Source organism: Salminus brasiliensis, chromosome 7 (genome assembly GCF_030463535.1).
Source record: "Salminus brasiliensis chromosome 7, fSalBra1.hap2, whole genome shotgun sequence".
In the NCBI taxonomy this organism is placed as follows: domain Eukaryota; kingdom Metazoa; phylum Chordata; class Actinopteri; order Characiformes; family Bryconidae; genus Salminus; species Salminus brasiliensis.
In genome coordinates, this window is record NC_132884.1 from 37,610,453 (window position 1) to 37,634,235 (window position 23,783).

Consider the following 23,783-nt stretch of genomic DNA (forward strand, 5'->3'; position numbering starts at 1 on the left):
CTGAAACATCAGCGAATAAACAGTTTTTTCTCAAGACAATAAACATCAATGTTGAAAAAGCATATATAAGTAATGTGCATGTTGTATATGTATACACTAGATGGACAAAAGTATTGGGACACCAGGTCATTCATTGTTTCTTCCAAAATCAAGGGTATTAAAAAACATTTATCCTGCTTCCCTGTCTCTACTGTCCAGGGAAGAGGGCTTTCTACTAGGTTTTGAGGGATGATTGCTGTGGGAATTGGATTGCATTCAGCGTTATTGAGGTCAGGATGTTGGTTGGTAATAATTCTCCACAGGGACTAGACAAGGTGTGTGTGTGTAACTAAGTAGAACCAGTAGCTTAATGCATGCGTTAAAAGGGGTGTCCACAAACATTTGGACATATAGTGTAGAGGCATAAACTCCACAAGACCTCTGAAGGTGTCCAGTGCTATCTGGCTCCATGACATTAGCAGCAGTTCTGTAAGTTGGGAGATGGGGCCTTCGTGGATCTCATTAATGAGTCTCTGTTGCCCTGAGACTCTTATCTTTGTCCATTTTTCCTGCTTTTAACAAATCACCTTCAAGAACTGACTCTTCGCTGACTGTATAGGTTGTGGATCGTTTATTGATGAGTCATGCTGACTCTGGCACCTGGTTTATAAAGCAAAGTCTCAGCGGAGCTTGTTAATTGCACTACCTCCATACACGTCCACAGTCATTTCCCTAGGCTAATTTTAACCACTAGAGCTTGTGTTGAAATGATGTTTAAATCTTCAAATTCACTGTCACTGTCCAATGAAAAACGTCTCCAAAATGGTGATTTAACTTAAAAATAGTCTTAACTTGAATGGTATTTAATGTAAAATGAGAGTTTAGTCCAGGTCATTTCGAGCATTTTAGTGGTCTGTACATCCAGAATTACTGACACGGTGTACAGAAGCCGAAACTGAAAACGGACAAATATGGAGATACGTTTTTCATTGAACAGCAGTGATATAATCTTTGAGCTCCACACCTAGCTTGATCCTAATCATAGTATTAAAAAGCTTCCTAAGCAGTGTTTCACTTATTCTGAACTGCAAAACCCCCATAACCATAGATAGATCGTCACATGGCGAATCCATTGCATTAGCCCAGTCCACATGATACTGTCCATGATTAAAGCAAAGCCATAAGCCTTGAAAAGCTACCTGTACAACGAATGCAGGTCATAATTAAATTATATAATTTAATTATAGCATTTAGTTTAATTAGAAGAATGTGCTTTAGAACACAGCCTTCAACTTGTCACTGAAATTCACTAAATATCCAACAATCTGGTGCCATACACTACTATAAAGAATTGAGCTACAGAGGATTCTTTGAGTAATGCCACAGAAGAACCACTGAACCTTTAAAGATATAAATAATTGAATGTAAAGGTTCTTCACACATACTTTTACACTTTTACAAGAATGGCTCTATATAAAATGGGCAGTGGTGGCTCTATTGCTGTTGATGACAGGGTTGTGGGTTTGATACCTGGGCTTGGCAAGCTACTACTGTTGGGGCCTTGAGCAAGACCCTTCACCCTCTCTGCTCCCCGGGTGGTGGAGTTGGCTGTCCACTTCTCTGGATGTGTGTGTGCTCACTGCCCCTAGTTCAGTAGTATGTGTACGTGTTTACTACCACAGATGGGTCAAATGTGGAGGACACCTTTAGCTGTACAGTGACAAATATATGCACCTTAAACCTTAAAACAGTCATTCTTTAATCACGTCACTCAAAGACCCTGTGGAGTATCTTTATATTTAGGAGTGTATATGTTATCATAGTGTTTAATGAATGCTTTATTCGTTTACAGTATATCCACTGTTTAGGCCGATCTGAATGTTAGTACAGCCTTCCAGTGCATACGTCCCATTTTTGCTCACTTTACTATCAGCAAGTTGGACAATAGGGCTTCAAAAAACGCACCTTGAAGACGAAGCTCTCGTTGAATACAGGGTTCAGCGTCTTTTTGTGCACCTTGGTGTCAAACTTTTTCTTCTTGTCAGGGAGGAGGAAGACTTTGACGTAAGGGTCTGAGGTTCCTCCAGAGTCCATAGAAATCAGGTCAGCACACTGCAAGATCCCCACTGTCAACTGGGAACAGAATCGTCAGAAGAAGAAAGTGACATGAGGGGAAGTATAAAATCACTCCACAGTTTCCATTCATTTTAAATATAATGCAGTAAATTGACTTTGCTTCTCTCTCTCTGTGTATATATATAGATATCCTAGCTGTTTATACACTTTTGACATAATCTAAAACTGGTAGTTTTAATGAATGGGTCAATAGAAATGCTCTAATATTGAGCATTCTTACTGAATCTTTACATTTGATCTTTTCTTCTGGTTTTCATATAGCTTTGGGTGTTCAGTGGAAATAGTGTAGAATCCAGTGGTTTGCAGATGTTGAGGTTTAATAAATTCAGATAAAATGGTGTTAACTCATACTCTCAGACTATTAGTCAGTTATTAATCCAAACATGTATTATCCTAAGGTTTATCATATATGTATATGTGTGTGTGCCTTAAAGCTTACATATCCATTTTAGGTGTTTGTTTTAGCTATAAATATTTGACATGGTTTATGATGAATGGCCCAATAGAAATGCTCTAATAATAAATTCCATTTAAAGATTGAACTTATTTTTGGAGCATTTCTATTTTTTTACATTTGCTTTTTAACATTTGCTTCCATTAAATTTTTTTCATCACTGTCAGACATAATTTTGGAGCATTTCTATTAGTGCATTTTTCATGAATTGTGACAATGTCTCAATGACTCAATTGTGACTATATATATATATATATATATATATATATATATATATATATAGTCACAATTGAGTCATATATATAATGTTTTATATATTTATATAACTTTTTTTTATTGAATGTAGTTGGATGTAGTATAATAAACATAAAAAACTACACCATAGAGTCAATAAATTTTAAAAAGTACAGTATAAACTTTATAAACCTTTTAAATTAATAGTTTTTACATTTACAAATATCCACCTCTTCAGCCCCACCCATTCATGTTGAACCTATTATGAGGGAGTGTTTCAGTCCTGTTTTTTAAAAGACTCTTAAAAGACTTTTAAAAAAATGATGGGAGGCCAGTCCCAATAGAAACAATTCTATTCTAAGTAGAAATCATTTCTACTGGTCCTTGACATTTTGATACAATGTACAATAACAAGATTAAAATTATGCCAGAAAATCCAATATAGCAATGTTAAAGGCCCAATTACAAAAATTGCCTTTAAATGGAAAAAGATATAAGTTATATGTTATAATGTTAAATAAAGACTGGTAAATAAAGCCAGATAAATATCACAAAATAATGAAAATGTAGGACATGTGTGAGATCATATGAATAAGGTCATTTTACTGTTAATTAAATGTTAATTAAATTATAAGAATTTTTTTAAGAAATTGCACTGTAAGAGATACACACACACACACACACACATGTTGGAGTAAAAACACAACTGAAGAAAGGTTAAACGCGGTTCTGGCACCTTGTTGTCCTGGAAGTCATAATCCAAAGAGTACTGCAGCTTCCCCAGTTTCTCCTCCTCCTTTTCTTCTTCCTCTTTCTCCTCCTCCGTCAGACCTGTTTCTCCGTCTTCGTCATCGTCGTCCTGTTGTTTCTGGTGGAGGAAGCGTGTGTACATGCTTTTAGTGGATGGGTTACATTGAGGAGCTGAGCAGGTTCCTGTCTGCAGCATGCCACAAGCTCAGGGCTCTGGTTAGCCTCTTGGTGCATTAGAGTGTAGATGTTTCTACCTGGCCTGGCCTGTTCATATGCAGACTGTCAGAGCAGCCTCCTACCAGTGCAGTCATTCAAGGCTGGATGTTGCAAATGACTTGAGCTCACAATTTCTTTTGGTGACACTTTTTTGGTTTTCATCTTGTCTTGGTGCTCACTGGAAATAGTGTGGAATCCAGAGGTTTCCAGATGTTGGGGTTTATCAGTTCTGATGAATGGTCTTCGGTGTGACTCCAGTGTTAACTCAGACTCTTGGATTATTAGTCAGTTATTAATTCTAAGATTTATTATTCAGGAGGTACTATAAATAATTCAGCAGTTACTATGAATTATTTAGTAACTACTATGAAACTCATATGAGCTCATGGATTCTGAGAGTTGAAACCTTTTTAAAGGAACACTCCTTTGCACCTTTTTCTGTCTTTTCTGTTTGGGTGCGTCTCACCTTTCTTTTATCTAATCTCAGCACAGTCACTGATGGATGAGGACAATTCTGAGATTTTTGTGTCCTGAAAGGTTTACTTGATCAAATATTTGTCATTAGATAGTCATCTATGCGTGTGCATTCATTTAAATATAACATGTACAATTACTATAGTTATATAAAACATGTTATTAGTAATATACATATATGAAAGGTTTAAAGAGAGAGCAGTACATTCAGTATTTAAAGAAATAAAACTTTAAAGAAACTTTTAATCCAGGTAAATTAAACATTAATTCTAGTAATTCAACTATTTAAACTGGAGAGAGACTTACCTATTGAACTTTTACACCCTAAGACAAATACAAGGTCCTCATAAAGTTGTGAAAACAAAATTAAGAAAAATGTTTTGGACAATATCAACTGTTCCTAGAAGCTTTCTTAAGAAAGAAGGCAAAAAGAAAATACAGAAAAATCTTAAGAAGATTTTGAAGATTATTAATATATCTTAACTATAATTTCTTAGGCATAAAGTTATGAAAAAGGCACATCTAAGAAGACATTTTTGAGAATCCAGCCCCAGATTTACAAAAACTTTCAAAGAATCCTAAGATAAACACTAAGAAGTTCATAGGAATGCTCTTGAATGTTATTTTCTTATTTAGGCTAATTGTAAGTCTTTTATACTGTATTGCAAAGCTTATCATACACAATGTGAAATAGCATTTTTAGTTTTCCAACTGTCAGTTAAATCTGTGCAGCTAAGAGCAAAATGTAGTAATAAAATAGTTTTTTTTCTTTTGAAATGTAAAGTTAGACCTTTAGTCTAAGATGTAATTTTGCCCCAGATAATATACTTTAGTATATAACCCAAAACATTTAAGACTCAACACTGTTAACTAGAGTTTCATTGTGTATGTAGCAACAACAATAACAATAAGAACAAGAATATTATTATTATTATTATTATTTCAAGTGTTTAGATTTTACTATCATGACAAATTCATTTTTCTGTTTAATTAGAAATATTTGCTTAATAATACAATAATACATTTTGAAAAATGACATATTGGATTATAAATATATAGTCTGCGGCAGTGTATTCTCTGTTGAAAACACATGTACTACAACCAGCGGTTCCCAACTTGCATAATACTGTAATACTGTAAAGGACACATTCTGTAAAGTCTAGATGATCATTTTCAGAGGCATGTTGCCCCTGTTAGCGTTCATGCATTAAAAACAATTCTTTGCTGATTTTTCCCCCCACTCATGTTTTCAAGATAATGATCTGAGAAATTGCAGCTCAGAATTGCTGTGTGGGACTAAGTGCTGGCCGGCTGCATTTGCAGGCCCATTTTCTCGTCAGCATGATCTAATTCCCTGCTATTCAGTAATTCTCAGGGGAATAACCGGTGAGCAAAAATGATTTAAAGAGTAATAGATTCCTTTGTGCAGTTAGGGGCTATTTCTGGACTTTGCTGACTTGTGTTTTATTTCTATTTTTTCTCCAGTATGTTTGAATACTATCTAGACTGGTGCAGAAGAAAATTCTGTCAAAAAGGAGGCTTAATCTGGGTCTACTATAGTATAAATTATTTATCTAAATTTTTGTAACTGAGTGTCTTGCTATCCCTTTCTGCTGTTACACTGGGAATTTCCCCACTGCGGGACTAATAAAGGACTATCTTATCTTATCTTATCTTACTTAAAGTGAGGGCTAATTCACTACTTATTACTAAACTAAACACAAACCTGGAGAGAAACAATCATTGTACCAATTTTTTCTCAAATCTGTCAGCCTATGAACTCTGATCTAGGATCAGGGGACAGGGGCTGGATTCATAAAAGCTTTCCCAAGAAAAAACTTACTAAGATAAACATTCATATAAATGTTCTTAAATGTAATTCTCCAAAAATCTTAAGGCCTTCTCAAATATTCTCTAATAAAGGTCTTACATGTTTTAAAGATTGTCTTAAGGCACTCTTCATTGTTTTCTTATTTAGGCCGTTTATAATAATCTTTTATTATAAACGTCTTTATAATAGTCTTTTAAGCTGAATTTTCCATTTTTTTTTTATTTTACAGCTTATCATAAACAATGCAAAATAACATTTTTAATTATTAGATATTCAGTGAAATTCATGCAGTGGAGAACAAAACGTATGAAAAACAGAATCAAGCTAAGCATTCAAAATTGTTTAGTAAACAAGTGTGAATTTTCCACAGGCAAACTATTTTAATCTCCACTTTTCATCCAGATAAATCAATTATAGTAATCCAACTATTTGAACTGGCGAGAGACTTACCTATTGAACTCTAACATCCTAAGACTAGTACGAGGCCATCATAAGGTTGTGAAAAACTTTTTGGACAATACTAACTATTCCTAGAAGCTTTCTTAAGTAAGAAGGTAAAAAAAAAGATTTTTGAAGATCATTAATGTATATTAACTATGCTTTCATATGCATAAAATTACGAAAAAGGCACATCTAAGAAGAATTTCTTTCTTAAGACATTTTTGAGAATCCAGCCCCAGATTTACAAAAGCCTTCATCAGAAAAAACCTACAAAGATCCCTAGATAAACACTAAGAAGTTTATAGGAATGCTCTTGAACATTATTTTCTTATTTAGGCTAATTGTAACAGTCTTTTATGCTGTATTTCACATCACACACTATCATTACACATATCATAAACAATGAAAAATAACATTTGTAGTTTTCCAATTGTCAGTTAAATCCATGCAGTAAAGAGCAAAATGTAGAAAACACTAAATCAAACTAAGCCTTCAACCATTTTCACTAAACTAGAGCTAGACATGAATCTTCCTTATGTACAAACTAACAGTACTTTTAGAAAACTCTCTACTTATGATCCTGTACAATTACTCATTAATTCTGTAATTCAGCTATTTAAACTCAGGCTGATCTTCTAAACTACTTCTAACAATATTTGAGGATGTATTTTCTGAGAATACCAGTTGTTCTTAGAATTTAAAAGGTTATTAAGAAAAATCCAAAAATTCATAAGAAGATTTTTGAAGAATAACAGTTTATCTTATTTTTTTTTCATTAGCATTAAGTTAAGAAAAAAGCACATTTAAGAAGAACTTCAGTTATAGGAATCTGGCCCCTGATTTACAAAATAGGAATAAGGAACGCTCTCAAATGCAAATCTTGAAAAATCCTAAAAGGTCCCCAAGCCTTTATTTGAAGTGTTAATTATTTTCTTAAGCTAAATCTAAAGATTTTCATAAGTAACTTCTGTCGTTTAAAAATATTAGTTAGTGAAATCCATGCAAAAAAGAGGAAAAACAGAATCAAACTAAGTGTTCAACATATTTCAATAAATAGGAACTAGAAATGATGCTGGAGGAAACAATTCCTCATTGGAAAATACAAGTATTGTGGGCGTCAGAAAGTAGAAACTAACAGTACTTTACTTTCAATCCAGTTTAATTAGGCATTAATTCTGTATTTCAACTATTTAAACTGATCAGTGTAGAGAATAACTTCATGAAATGTTACGATCTAAACTAGTGTGAGGTCGTAGCAAGGGTAAGAAAAAATGTAAGAATTTTTTTTTGAGAAAAGATAAGAATAAAAATGAGAAAATGATTAACCACTTCAAAAGCAGAAAGAGGGCAGAAAGTTTCATTACAAACTTCTATGACCAGAGAATACACCCCCCCACCCCAGTTTGTACAGAAGTCCCTGTAGAGGGGTTAAAAAGGGGTTAGGAAGATATCTGAAGAATAACTTTATAAAATGTATCTTAACTTTTTGTATGAAGTTAAGAAGAGAAGCACATCACAAAAGAACTCTTCCTTCTCTCTTAAGACACTTTTGTGAATCTGGCTCCAGATTTGTCCCTATGCAGAGTGTAATTAATAGAAAAAAGGTACTGCATAATCCTTTGGGATTTTAGGCATAAAATAGTTTAGCAGACATGAGCTCTTTATCAGATTCCCATTTTTTCATTCAGCTATTTATTATAATCACAGTGTGAATGAGAGTGTACGATGTGATGGGCCCTTTCTGTGGATGGTGCTTCTAACAGAGTGCCACCAAAAAAATTGTCAGTCTCAAGCCCATTCCTGATAATCTCCCTATAGCGGCAAATTAAAGGGCACAGCATTGGGTATGCTAATGTTCCTCAGATTGTGTATTGTCATATAATTGCGTGAAGTCTTCCCCCACTTGACGCTATCTTTGAAGAAACCTCAATTGCCTAATAATCTAGAGGTGGTTTAGCCATTACAAGCAGCTATGCCCTTTAACACATGCATTTACTGTGAGTCTTATGGGTTGCCTCTGACTAAAGGATTCAGTCCTGTCAGGATTAGTGAGTTAATCGTTCCATTCGCATCCCAAAACAACGCAAGGTTTTACGTTGATTGTTACTGGTTTGTCCACGTAATCATCTGCATTGTAACTTTCCTGTGTTTTTTTTGTTTGCTTGTTTGTTTGTTTGTTTGTTTTTTAACCACCAGAGAAAGGTTAAAAAAAAAAAACAAGGAAGTTACAATGGTCATTCCGCCAAACCCTGCACTAGCACTCGGCGGCCAAGGAGCTGTGTGCCGTTCGTCCGTATACCTACCGTAGCGCCGCCCAAGAAGGAGAAGCGCCGAGAAGCACGGCGCGCACACACAAAGACACAAATCAGGAGGGGAAGGAGGGAGAGCAGAGAGAGAGGGAGAGGGTGAACTCAAGAGACACACCAGGAAGAGAACGAGAGACAGCAAAGAGAGCTATCAACACCAGAACACCACCACTCGGAGAAAAGACACACTACTGGGACGAAGAAAACAACTGTGCTTGTGCTTGTTGCTCAGGGGTGTAGTCTGCATGGTCCACAGGTATGTACACATGTAAAGTGCAGAGACTCACTGTCACGCAAGAAACTTGTATCCAAAAAAGGCAAAGCAAAATCCTTGTGAACTGTCAATGGAAGTCAATGGAAAAAGATTTTATCGCGAGTCATTTTGAGGCATTTCTATTGGTCCTTTCATCATGACAGTTTGACACAATGTAAAGAACAACAGCCAGATTCACATTATGTCAGAAAGTCCGAATCGACAAAATTGGCGATACATGGTTTTTGCATAACAGCAATGATACAGTCTGTATCTAAAATTTCTCCATCAGACATAAATGTCCAAAAGTATCCAGACACCCTTAATGATTAGTCTGTTCAGATACTTTAAGGTGGACCCATTGCCGAGCCTAAGGTCACCGTGCCCTGCTAGAGGGGTATAACGGCTTCAGCAATGGAGACTGCGGAGCATTGGAGCTATGTAGAGCAATCTACCCAAAGCAAGGCCAATTGTGCTCTCTCAGGCTCTGGCTGCTGATGGCGGGCAGCATGACCAGGGGGAATTGTCCCGTTTTATAGTTCCGTTTTGGTTCTGCTGGATTATATATGTATTATATAGGTATCATTATTTTTAGTGGCTCTATTGCTTACTGGTAAGGAAAGTATGCACATACAGACTACACCCCTGGTATTTCCTCATGTAAAAAGAACTTTCTGCTCATTGTTTACTAGACTAGCTCTCTTTGCTTTTTTGAAAGCCTCATCAGCATCTAGTGTGCCTTTTCCCATCAGAGAACACAATGAGATACAACACTCACATTACTCACAAACACAGGAAATAAAATTATACAACAGAAATAAAAAACAGACTGGATGGATTTTCCTCTTCCACACACATCTGCTCTCACTTCCTGCTGAGCGAGCAGTATTTCTTAAATCTTCTGGATTGCTACTTTACACCACACTTACAAGACACTTCCTTTAATGTGGGAAGAGTCACAGGCCAGATTGATTTTAAATTTGGGGCATTAACTGGAATGCACTATGGAGGTAACAGTGCACTATAGCACAAACACACACTGGAGCATGAGCCAGTTATTCTGTACAGCAAGTCCTACAGCAGCTTCAGCTTTACGACTTTACTGTTTTCCATTTTGGTAGGTGTGCTCCGGGACCCCCTTTCCGTTTTTACGTACATCTCCGCCCTGCATGTTCTTCATGTTGAAGCCGTCCTTGCCCTTCTTGCCTTTCTTGTTCTTCTTCTTTTTGCAGCAGCACTTCTTGATGATGCAGAAGCAGCAGGTGAGGATGAGGAGGGCAGCCACCACGGCGATGGCGATCAGAGCCCAGGGAGGCACTGTGCATGTGTGTATGTGTGTGTGTGTGTAAGAAGGAGAAAGAGAATGAGAGAAAATGTATAAAATAATGTAGAACACATTTATAGATTGTGCATAACAGATCAATAGGCTCAGCACTATGGATCCAGTAAAGGGACAAAAGCCCTGTACCTTCAAAAATACAACAGGTTTTTAAGTGTATTAAAGGCCTGTTAATGTAACGTATCCCCATAAAGTGCAGTTTTATTACTGACTTATTACGAATGAGGAGCCCTCAGGGCATTCCAGGCCTTCAGAGAAGGTCTAATGATTTCTGGGAACTAAAAATACATCGTCTGTAATTTTTAGTTCATTTTTATTTAATAGACTCATCATGCTTATCGTAGTTAAACTCTGCAGTATGAAAGGTCTGCAGTGAGAGAACTGCAGTAATATGGTTATTTCAATGTTGGTTGAAAAGGAGGACTTGACTCTTTCTTAAAAACCCACACTAGAAAGCTTGAAAGGGAAAATTTGTCCAATCAGGACAGTCTTTCTCGTGATTTCTAGGCAGGTACAGTCAAGTGAGTTCTCCTATTGGTTAGGCCTTCAGGAGCTGGACTGAAGGTCTCATGGGTCACATTTACCTCCAACATAATTGGGGAAGTGACGGTGGAATCCACCAATTATATTTTGTTTTCCAGTGGAGGTGAAGATATGTCACTCTAGGCCTTCTGGAAGTTTTAGATAGAGAACATGAATGGTGTGCTAACAGGTTACCTTGGAAATGGAAAGCCTGGTTACCTAGCCTAGTCTAAAGCTGTGTCTAAAACTGTGCCCTATTCAATATCCCCTACATGTAAAGGTCCTGATCATTCTGGCTCATTTTGTTGAAGGGCGGGACTATATCCATAATCAGATGCTATGTTGAGTGTTGGTTGGTGTGACGCAACAGATAACGCCACTACCTGCCACTGAGCTACCACGCCATGTGGGAGGCTGGGGTTTGATTGACTCTTATTGGTGACTATGCTGCGCTACACCAATAAGAGTCCATGGGCAATACTCCTAACACTAGGTTGGTCCACCTTTGTAATACGAGTAACCTTGTAAGTCGCTATGGATAAGAGCGTCAGCTAAATGCCATAAATGTAAATGTAAATAGGAAAGTGAATTCAAGGTAGTGAACGACTTTGGAAACGAGCTCAGGGCTGTGCACAGCTTGATTATGGGCATGTCTGTGTGTCTTTGCTATCGTAACAATGAAAAGTATTACGTCTCTTAATTAACCATGGGTGTGTTTTGGGCGTAACTTGCAATAAACCAATCAGCGTCACCATTCCCTTTAAGAGCCAGGTGTGGTCTGACTTTGGCAGATTGCTATTTCAGTGGTGCAAAGATAGCAACGAGCGTCTGACTGTTGACGTCTGCCTAGGGTGTTTTCAGTCAGTTGTGCTTCTGTGTTTTCCATTGCCAAGACAGCAACAAGCCAGAAATTGACCTGAACACACCCCATTTCGAGACCACCACGCCCATCAGATTCATTCACAAGCACCGTTGCTGTTTACATGACGCAGACAGAAGGTATGAAAATTGACAAGGTGTTGGCGAGGTGTAATATAGCAATGAGCATGGCGACGAGCCTTACACAGGGTGTAAGATAGGGCCCTATATATTACAGTGCATTGTGGGAATATAATATATAGGGAACAGGGCACAGTTTTGGACACTGCTAATATTAGACATCTACGTATCTACGTATGTCTGTTATTGTGAGTTTTATTCCAAGCTTAGCATAAATATACTGTGGAGATTCCTATAAGGCTGCAGAGAGCAAATAGCTTACATTCTGATAGGTGGTCTTGACTAATATGGCCTGAAATGGTAAAACATTTAGTAGTTACATCATTTTTCTGGGACATAACATATTACATCAGTGCTCCCCAATCGTACTCCTGGAGCTAACTTCTTGCACGTTTCAACTCCAACCCAAATGCAGCCCACCCAATTCATCCAATCGAGGACTGCTGAAGGTAGTATTAATATGGATAAGGTGATGTGGATTAGGACTGGATCCAAAGTCTGAGGGAAGGTACCTCACATCGCATTTTTCAGTGTACCATGCACATCATTTTTAATTTTCCAAATCTGTATACACATGCTGGCAGAACTTACATGGAATTGTCTCGATCTCATTGAGGAACTTGTTCCTGATCTTCTCAAAGATGTCATCCATTGAAGACCCACCAGACTCGGTGGAGTTATCTGCTGTGGTGGAGACAGCAGGAGCAGGAGCCATGGTCATGGTGCTGGGCAGGTGGGTGCCCCCCGGGCCTGTGGGCTCAGGGCCCACCATGGCCTCAGGCTTCTTCTTGAACAGGTTCCACTTCATGATCTGCAGCTAGGCACTCAAGGTCCCTGCAAGAGCATACCAGAACACAACTCACCCACCAGGCTAGAGCACCTGTGATACGGAAAGGAAAAGATTGATGCAATAGGGGCCCTAGAAACAAAACATGGTTGCTTTGTAAGAATCAGCATGGTCCACTGACACCGTGGTGTCCGTACTGTTGGAGAGATGAAAGGGGCACAGCTGGAGAAAAAAAAAACATTAATATTTACGAAGCCCTACATCCAGGCGTTTGAATCAATAATACAAGCGAAGGCACAGAGAAATGTATGTGGTTAAGGCCTTGCAGCATTGGCACGTCCTACGGAAGGCTCTTTTTAATAACTAAATGGACGGCTTTGCATATAAACAATGGGAGTAAAAATAAAGGAGCAGTGTCAGGGGCTTCAGGCTAGCAAAGGATGCCACGCAAGACAAATGACAGAGACACGGCACTGCAGAAAAGCACAGAGAGGCATAACAGGATGGAGCTTGCCGACCACTAGACCGAGCAATATCCGTCTTAGGAGGTGGGAAACAGTTATACACCCATGCGTGGTCCCTTTACATTATTAATTTACCATTCCAAAATCAGACGAAGCAAAAAACAAAAACTTTAAAAGCATACATGCCCTTTCCAAATTAGATATGCACAGACTTCTACGACAATGGCAATATTTTAAGTGGATAAGGCAGATAGTTGCATTAATTTCCATTTTAAAATGTTATGATGCCTCGGGAGAAAAATATATTTAGTAAGGAAAACTAATTTTTAAAATAGCTCATTATATGAAAATGAAAAAGGGTAAAATGACACCTTAAGCTAATTTACTGTATCATTTAAAAATATACATATTAAAAGACTTTAATTACTATAATTAATCTAATATATCTAAATAAATATAAGTTAAATATAATATAATATAGATATTTTGAATATTGCTACTAATTTTTTATAATTAATATAACTTATTTTTATATACAGTCCATATGTTATATGTGACAGTTTAACAGCATCTATTAGAGATTCTATATAGTGCTGATAAAGGGTTCTTTTACTCAACATAACAATAGTGGAACCCTCCTTGGTGCTATTGAGCTTCTTTAAAGAACCATCTATAACCATTGCCATTTACCAGGCAAACAACTATTTAAGCACTAAACTGGGCTGTCATGGTTGCCCTACTAAAGAACCTTTAAAGAACCACCTTTTCAGTGGCCATGGTTTAACAGGGACCTATATCAAATGTTACAACAGCTTAATTACCTTGATGAAAAGGTCTGGTAGAGACAACAACGGTCGAATAGGAGCAGCTTTAGCTGTGAAGCATCAAAGTAGCATCAAAATCCACATTTTTCTTACAGGCATCAATGAGACTGATTCCAAACTGACAGAACTTTACACAGAGCTTCTTATACTGTTCTTAGAAACCAGTGCGGATATGGCCCTCCATCATTGCATCGTCACGTGACAAAAACACCCAATGGGCAGTTCCAAGCATCAGCTAGAGGGGTATAAAGCCCCCTGCCAAAGGGCTGTGGAGCAGCAGAACCGCATTCTCTAGACTGATAGAGCTCCATGCAATATCTTTGGGATAAATCAACATTATTCACCACCAGCATTTCACCTCACTAATGCTTTTGTGGCTAAATGCAATCAAATCCTTACAGCAATATTCCAACATCTAGTGTAAAACCTTCTCAGAAAGACAGAGACTATTACTGCAGCAAGGATTTAAAATCCTTAGTAATTCCCTTGAAGTCAGAAGAAAGCTTCCCACTGGACAAGCAGATGTCTTCAGACTTGGACATACACAGATCAGCCATAATGTGGCTAAATGCAATCAAATCCTCACCCCATGTTCCAACTTCCAGTGTAAAGCCTTCTTAAATAAGTAGAGACTACTTCAGCAAAAAGCTGATGTCAGAAGAAAGCTTTCCACTGGACAAGTAGATGTCTTCAGACTTGGATATACATAAACCAGCCATAACATTAAAACCATCTGCCTAATATTGTGTAGGTCCCCCTCGTGCCGGCAAAACAGCTCTTACCCATCGAGCCATGGATTCCACAGGACCTCTGAAGGTGTATATATGGTACCAAGACGATAAGATGTGAGGTGGGGCCTCCATGAGCATCAGTGGGCCATGGGCCCCCATGACCCTGTCGCTGGTTTACTGGTTGTCCTTTTTCGGAGCAGTTTTGGTAGGTACTGACCACTGCATACCAGAAAAACCCCACAAGACCTGCCTAATGTTTTGAAGATGTTCTGACCCAGGCGTGTAGAACATCACAGTTTGGTTCTTGGTCGCCTTATGCTGCCCATTTGTCCTGCTTTTAACACCAACATCCCCTTTAAGGATGGACCGATTGCTTGTATATAATCTGCAGGACTGAGGAGATAACACACAGCTCTTGGGCAATTGTGGGTCAGGTCGATGTTCCTACCGGGGGTTCATTTAGCTTGTCAGATGTTTTCCTGACCAGAGCGCTGACCAAACATTCTGCAACAAACACTGACATTTGAATGTTTGCGGTCGTCTTAGGAGCATCCGGAGGATGAACTGAGAGCCAAATGAGCCAGAGAGAAAGATTTCTGCACCATTTCTATTGGTCCATATTCACTGTCTTGTCACACACCTGGATTAAGGTAATGCAGTCAGTACACACAGAGAATGCTTAGTCCTAATGTATGCCATAAAAGCCAGCTCCACTGTGGAAATGACTCTGCATATTCATAAGCCAGCCTATATCTCAGAAGAGACATTAAGTGACATCAGTGGAACAAAAGAGAAGCAATGTCAGCCAACAATGCTCGCTTTCTCCCGCCTCTCCCACAGAGACGATAAGTGAGCAAAAAAACTCTGAAATCTGCGGCCTGTCAGGAAAGCTGGAAAAACAGAACGGCTGTATTACGGCTCCAGCGCTAATGGCTATATCCTAATTACAGTATTCACTCTCTTTAGACTTAGCTGGGATTGCTTTAATAAGCTTTATTGATTTCTGTATCAGCTCGCAGGGAACACAGTCACATATTTAGCAATGGGACGCCAGTTAATGTGTATTAAATATGAACAGAAAGGCCAGATTATTAAAAATACAGAATACACAACCCCACTTTCTCTTTTTCCAATACAGACACTGATACTGATCCATTTCTGATTACTGATCGCTTCTTTACCAAGTTACAAACAAACTATTTTACATTAAAGCTCAGGGCCAGCCCAAGCCTTTATAGGGCCCTAAGCAGATTTTCAATTGGGGCACCCCATACCACCACCTCAGCACCAGATGCTTCATCATTTCATAGGGAGAGAGATATTGTGCAATATGCTGAAGTGCCTGGGCCTTTATCGACCACCCAAGCGGGGCATATCTGCAGTTTCCTAACAGTGCCAGCAGCTAACAGCAGGAATTGATTATCCTGGTATTGATGTGCCAACTATGCAAATAAATGAATATAAAAAGCACTTTTATCTGTGTAATACCATTATTTTTAAAATATGTATTTTTTTATCATGATATCTTGGTGCTCTTGGGGGCCCCCTTGTGGCGTTGGAGGCCCTAAGCAGCCGTGTAATTCGAGTATGCCTTGGGCCGGCTGTGTTATAGCTTAAATGAGTTGGGGGGTACATTTCACAGCTCCCAGATAAACCCGTTGTAATTTTTATCTTTATTGAATAATAATCCTAATGTTTCACTATTAATTAGGCATAATTTATACACAACATATTAACTAAATGACGTCCGGCCCACACATTATTGACAGTATTCTCGTCCTGATTGATACATTCAACTTAAATTGTACATTACATAATTAAGCCTAATTATTTACACTAGTTTCTGTGTTTACTCTATAAACAGTTACGACAAATATCAAATATATCAAATCTAATATATCTATTTTCAGTTAAATGTAGAAATATTTTATAAGTAAGTCATTAAACAATACGTTGACCCACTTATTTGGATAATTTTGTTACTTCTGATTTAAAACAGCATAAAATCTGAAATCTGTTCTAATAAAACTATGAGATGACGCCTCCTCTGGTGAGAAACAGGGAAGGCAGTGATATCAAACAGTGTGAAACTACTGTTATTTTGTATAAAATGTTGAATGGAGTTACAACACAAAATGGTAGAAATGGCCAACTCTGTTACTGGTTTAAATGGTTTAAGCAGTTTAACAATAACTGTTTAATTCAATTCCATTCAAATGTATTTATGTAGGCTTTTCACAATGCAGCTTTACAGAGATCTGGGTCCGAGCCTTCAGGGGCGGCAGAGTCAGGAAAAAATCCCTCAGATCGGGAGGTGGAACCAAAACTCAAAGGGGGACCCGACCCATCCTCCTCTGGTTTAAACCATAAGAGCTGACTGATGAGCCAAATCTTTCCATACCTGCAATATGTAAATAATTTATAGGAAATTATACATTAATTATAAATACATTTTTTTAATTCTTTACCAGAATTTATTGGATCCTTTTCTTTTCCTCTGGTAGACAGTCTGGCATGTTCTGCGGGTCTCAGCACAGCATCGGTTCTCTAATTTAAAACATGCTCTGTGCATGAGCAGAGGATCCAGTAACAAAACCAGTTAAGCCAGAGGATGAACAAACGGGCACCAGCACACAAAAAAACACTCATCCTGAGCTAAATCTCTATTGCAGGATTGTTTGTATCTCAGGCACATTATTCAGGTGTTTTCCACAGTGTCGTCAGCTGCTGAACTCAGCTTTTCATCATGGCCACTGCTCCCTCCTTTTACTGCCTATGAAACGGCGCAGTGTGTCGCACTCTTATCGTTCCCGGTTGCGTCTGAGGAAAATGAACTATGGCTTTCTGGGCGTACGCCGGATACAATATTAACGATATTAATAACCACAAATGTCACAAAGTAGATATTTTCATTACACTGCATTTGTAAGTGGTATCGCTATAGTATCAGTGGTGTCTGCCAAGGCACTGTGAACTACAGCACACCCTTACAGACCAGTACTGTATGTTCAGTAAATGAAAGCTCTGGTGAAAGCTCTACCTGGAGACTCTAATGCAGCGTCACCGTTCTTCAGCCAATCACCGGCCTCCACCTGTGTCAAAAGACCTCTAATTATACACTTTTTTGCTGCTTCCAGAAGGGACGTCATGTCACGTCTCCCCCTCCTTCCTCCCTTCCACCACCAGTTTGGTCCATACAGCTGCCCGGGAGTAGGCCTCGTCCCCCCTGCCTCTAAGTTTGTCAGGATCGGTGAGAGTCCCGATGTTGCAAGACCTGGGCTGATGACGGGGCCTACGCCAAAGACAATCATCAGCTTTCCTTGCTTACATTGTTCACATCTCATTAACTGTCAAGATTGGATTAAGATTTACTGTCCTCATGTCTCCAGAGTCTTCTGCTAGAAATAAGCTTTAGCAGTGAGGTGTTTCATTAGTTATCCAAAATGCTCTCTTAACAAAAATGGTTTGAGCGCCACCAAGGAAAGACCACTCATTTTGGTTCCCTAAAGCACCATGTTTGAATAAAGGCTTTGTAAGGATGGAGAACCTTCAAATACACATGATATAAAAGTTCTAGGCTCCTACTAGAGAAGCTGTGCATTATGCAGAGGTTCTGTAAACGTAAAAAGGTTCTTTCCACTCACGCATTTCATTACACTATATGGACAAAAGTATTGGGACACCTGCTTGTTCGCTGTTTCTTCCCAAATCAAGGATATTTAGAAAGAGTTGATCCTTCTTTTGTTGGAGTAACTGTCTCTACTGTCCAGGGAAGAAGACTTTCTACTAGATTTTAGAGCATTGCTGTGAGGATTTGATTGCATTCAGCAACAAGAATGTTAGTGAGGTCAGGATGTTGGATGCACACTGCTCCACAGCTTAACACTGAGGGACTTGCCCACACCTGGCATTTGCCCACATCCTTTGCCCACACCCTTTGCCCACACCTGGCATTTGATTATCTGCTCCAGGGACTAGACAAACTGCGCATGAGTCATCAGTGGGCGCAACCTAAAATAGCTGAATGCATAGACTAGAAGGGGTGTCCACAAACATTTGGACATATTAGTGTATTCTGTCAAGGGGTGGATATATTAGACATGAAGGTGATGGAAGTGTTGGAAGCAGGATAGATGGGCAAGCACTTTGACAAGAACCAGACTGTGATGGCTAGACGACCGGGGTCAGAACATCTCCAAAACATCCATTTAATTCAAGTAATTTTGGAGCATTTCTATTGGTCGATTCTTAATGACGTTTTGTCACAATGTAAAGGCAGACTGCCAGATTCACATTAAGGAAAAATTGGCAAAATTGGAGAGACAATATTGTAGGCGATGCAACCCACTACATAACATGGTAGTGTGCCATAGATTTTCTACCCCCTTTGCTTGTTATCTGCCCCCTATTTCTCTGCTGCTCCACAACACACCTGCTAAGTTAGACTGACATTTGCTCTCTAGCTGAGGTATTGATTGACAACGTCCCATCGTTGTAGCCATTCCGCCGGCATGGAGAATATGATGAGCCTGCCCTTTTCACTCGCACACTCTATCAGTCACAACAGGCTCTCATTAGAATGCTTCTCACTGGACTAGAATCATCATATGCAAAGTGTTTTTGACAGATCAGGGCTTTGGCTTTCATCCAATGGCCTGCATGGACAAAAACGATAGCCCCTAAAAAAGAACGGGAATGAACAATGAGTTTGGCAAGAACAGCCACAAAAAAACAACAACATTCGTGTAGCGCTCGCATTCAGCATGGACTCAGCTCTACTCTGACTCGGCCCCAGCAGCATTTGCCTCAAACGCAGCGCTGTTCTCCGAGCTCTACTCTCAGCAGTTTGGGAAGGGGAGGAAGTGTAGCTCTCGCTGGGCTTCTCACTCTCCTTCAGAGAGACGGAGCGAGGGAGAAGCGATCTGTCTGAGTTTAGGAGACAGGCAATTTCGCAGCCCCAGCTAAATGAGCAAGCAAGACAATTGGACAGAATCGGGCTATGCGGCTGCCAAACTCGCCAGGCTTTAACCCTGATGGCTGCAACACACACACACACACACACACACACACACACACACACACACACTTACACTGGTCAGATATGAGTACAAACACTTAAAAACATAGGTGGCAAAAAGGGATCTGTGGAGTGATGGCCTAGAAGAACCACTTCTGGTCATTTTTAAAGAGCCATTCAGTTGGTGGAGACTCAGAACAACAAACATCATTAGACATATCATGTTTTAGGATATTAAAGATTAAAGCAACATTATGTAGAAATCTGACCTTAAAATGGCAGTTTCAGAATTGTGCTGATGCTCCACTGACTGTAACAGGGAGAATAGCATCTTCATCAATGCCACTCCAGGCCGGAACGCCGCTATACTGCACTATGGAAGGAGGCCTCTCTCCAAAACTGTGTCATATTTGTGTAAAATCCTGCAATATTACTCTACCGCCTCAGTCCACATGCTTCTCTACCTTCAGATGTCATCTCAATTTGTATTTACGACAGTGGAGTAAAAGAAAATGACATTACTTTTACATTAAATAAGTTAATTTGCATCAAATAGGTTTTTTTCTGATTTTCTTTTTATCCATTATCTCCTTAATTTGATTTTTAATGTCGTTGAAATGGCTGACTGACATATAATATCTGATATCAGTGGCTAACGGTCTCTGCATCAAACATTACTATGTTTTAGGGCTCCAAGTGGTCCAGCAGACCAAGGCGCTGTCCCTATAATCTGGGGATCGCTGGTTCGAATCCTGTGTCAGAGTCAGAGAGAGCAAACTGGACTTGCTCTCTCAGCAGGCCAGTTGTGCTTGACAGCAATCACTCCTAGTGTAATGTTGGTCAGCACAGGCAATGCTGCATCAGTGGCAGCTGAAAAAGAGGTGGTGGTGATAGTCCTCGCCCTCCTTGTGTTAGCGGCATTGCTCATTGCAAGTGATAGGGAAAGTTCACACAAACAGGGATTGGGAAATTGGCCTTCCAAATTGGGTAGAGATGGAATTAATATACATATATGAACATATTACTATATTTTTAGCATAGCTGGAATGATTAGGCCCACAAGCGTTCCTCTGGTACAAATTTCTAGGCTGTGAAATTTGGCTGACTGCTGAAGGTAAGTACCTACCACACCTCTAAAAGCATCACTTGTTTTACTCTTGTTTCACTAAAGAGTGTTTAATGCAGTAGACCCTCCTACGAAAGATTTAAAAGAGCCCAAACTACAGTCACTATCAGCTGAATCTTCAGAGTCTTTACAATGCCCCCTGTCTGCAGCAGGATGGAATTCAAACTGCACCCAATAAAGCACAGGAACACATTCAGAGAGGCGACTGCACGCACCCAGGAAAAAAAAAAGCCTGGAGGAAGAAAATAGAATGTGACTTTGAACACAAAGGTTTGAAACCAAGCGCAGCTTTGAAGCAGCCAGGGGAAAACAACCAGCAGACAGTTGCTTCGGCAGTCGGATTTCCCGAGTTCACTTCAAGCTTTCCGTGCTAGTCCTGGGAACTCATGTTCATTACACAGCTCTAACACGCCTGTTTCAGCTTGTGAAGGGCTTGATAATTATCCAATTCATTAAACAGGAATGCTACAGCATGCAAAAGACAAACATGAGCAGTGCGTTTGCTACCTGGCGATGCAATTGAGAAACGCTGTTCCATCCATATAGAGCTTCAGACCCAAAGTAATCAATGTTCTCTTCTCCTCAGAGGAAAACACAGGGGGATAGAAGGCATTCAGCTCCGAGGCTGCCACCAGAAAGGAACAGGAAGAGCTTTTAAAGGATCTTAAAAGGATCTTTAAACAGTATACAGTCCAATAAGCTGTATACTGCTCAAGCCTGAAGAAAAGGTGGGCTGTAGACCACTGGAATGACACAGTACAGGTTGCGTGTACACGCAGACTGATGGAACCATGTTTGGGTCTATTAAGAACCATGCAGGTATTAGAGATAAGAACCTTAGACCTTCTTTATCTGAAAAAAAAAGCACACGCTTGCACAACTCCAACCCAAATCCAACACACCCCATTCAGACAATCAAGGACCCTTCTGAAGGCAGTCACTGGTTGGGTCAGGTTGGGTGGATTAGGGCTGGAGCCAAAGTCTGTGGCAAGGTAGCTCCTAAGAAGCAGGGCTGAAGACCACTGCTGAAGACACGAGCATACACTGATGTGTACAGTCTATGTAAGTATGTGGCACATACCCACTTCGGTGTAGACCTCTCAGAAGACCTCTGATTCATCATATACAGACCGAAAATACACTATATGTCCAAATGTTTGTGGACACATCTTCTAAGAATTGTTTTCAGCTACTTTAAGCACAGATTTGCAAGTGCATACACACACTTGAGCTTGTCTAGTCCCTGTCGAGAAGTACTGCCAATAGAATAGGACTATCGGAGTGGATAAGCATGAACCTATGGGCACCATGCTGCTTAATGCCAGGCGTGGGCTAGAGGGGTATAAAGCCACCCAGTATTGAGCTGTGGAGCAGTGAAAGAACTGTGTTCTCTGGAATGATGGATGGTGGTGCTCCATCCAATACTTTTGGATCATCCTGACCTCACTAATGCTCTTGTTGCTAAATGCAATCAAATCTTTACAGCAATGTTCAAGTATAAGGTCTTCCCTGGAGTTACTCTAACAGAAGCAGGATAAACCCTTTATTACACCCTTGAAGAATATTATTTATTTATTATACCCGTGAAGAAATGTAATGATGAAATGAAAATGTATGAATCTTATGAGAGACAGAAAAAATGTCTGGCAGAGTCTGTGGCCAACTGTGCAGCACTGCTGGGCAGGTATTTCCAGTCATAGGCTTCTCTATGAATGACGAGAGACCAAAATACTGGAAACTGAAGGTTTACTGGAGCTTTATTTAAATCACTGATAAAATCTGATTTAAACTTTATGATTCAATAATGCACCGGCTTGCTCTGGCTACTGCACTTCTCCATATTTATTCATTTTAACGGACGATAAACAGAATCTAACATTTTTTCTACAGGACCATTCCTCCTTATATGTAAAGGCCAGCTGCCCCTGTTTAAACAGTAAAGCAGTTCACTGTGCACAGGTTTGAGCCAGATGGCCTATTTCTGGTGGTTGTTTACTCTTTGCATTAACATGTGTTTTTGTTTATTGCTCAGATGTCACTGATTGCTTGAAAAGCCAGAACATACTGTGATTGAATTACTCTCAGATCATATTTGGATGTGGCCACAGATGGATCCTGATCACATTCAGCACAAATGTAAACCGAATGGCTTTCTATATCCACATATAGTTACATGAGTTGAATGTCTACTGTAATACACAGAAGAATGAGACAATTGCACACATGAAGGTAAAGCCAGGTCTAATTTTTCTTGACTTTCCATTTGATGTAATAGTGCTGAATTAATCCCAGCAGCTGCACGACAGTCTTCTGCTGCTTTGTTTTAAACTGCTTTTCCCCTGACAACAATCAGCCATAACATTAAAACCACTGACATTGCTTATCTACTGTGGCTCCTGTCAAGAGGTTGGATATATTAGACAGCAAGTGAACAGTCAGTTCTTGAAGCTGATGTTTGTGTTAAAAGCAGGAAAAATGGGCAAGCGCAAGAATCTGAGTCACTTTGATAAGAAACGAATTGTGATGGCTAGACGACTGCAGGGTCAGAATATCTCCAAACCATCAGGCAGGGCTTGTGGGGTAGTCCCAGCATTCACCAACATTTAGCCTCTCAATCCAATCAAGTATCTGTGGGACGTCCTGGACAAACAAGTGTGATTCAAGTTAGGCCCCACCACAACATATAGGACTCAAAAGTCTTGTGGATGTCTTGATGGGTCAGAGCTGTTTTGGGGGCGTGCACAATATTTGCAGATGTTTAATGTTATGGCTGAATGGTGTATGTTTTAATGTGCTTTTTACATGGGAAAGGGAAATCACGTCCCATCAGGTCATGCTGGAATCGCAGAACCGGTGAGACGACTGTCCGTACTGTTATTCGCGAGTGATCAGATCAGATT

General features: G+C 39.4%; 2 protein-coding genes across 4 annotated transcripts in view; both read right to left on the minus strand.

Annotated features, from left to right (window-relative positions):
* pltp (phospholipid transfer protein) overlaps positions 1-23,783 on the minus strand; it is a 255,466-nt gene that overhangs the window by 145,117 nt on the left and 86,566 nt on the right. The window lies entirely within an intron of this gene.
* The window catches only part of syt2b (synaptotagmin IIb), a 75,613-nt gene that overhangs the window by 12,625 nt on the left and 39,205 nt on the right, over positions 1-23,783 (minus strand). For 2 of the 3 annotated variants that reach the window (XM_072684826.1, XM_072684827.1), the window contains exons 2-5: positions 12,526-12,768; positions 10,231-10,391; positions 3,540-3,671; positions 1,945-2,112 (exon numbers count right to left, since the gene is read on the minus strand). In XM_072684826.1, coding sequence (XP_072540927.1) covers positions 1,945-2,112; positions 3,540-3,671; positions 10,231-10,391; positions 12,526-12,742 — 678 coding nt within the window. In that variant the 5' untranslated portion in view covers positions 12,743-12,768. The remainder of the gene's footprint in view (positions 1-1,944; positions 2,113-3,539; positions 3,672-10,230; positions 10,392-12,525; positions 12,769-23,783) is intronic. The other variant, XM_072684828.1, reaches the window with a different exon arrangement.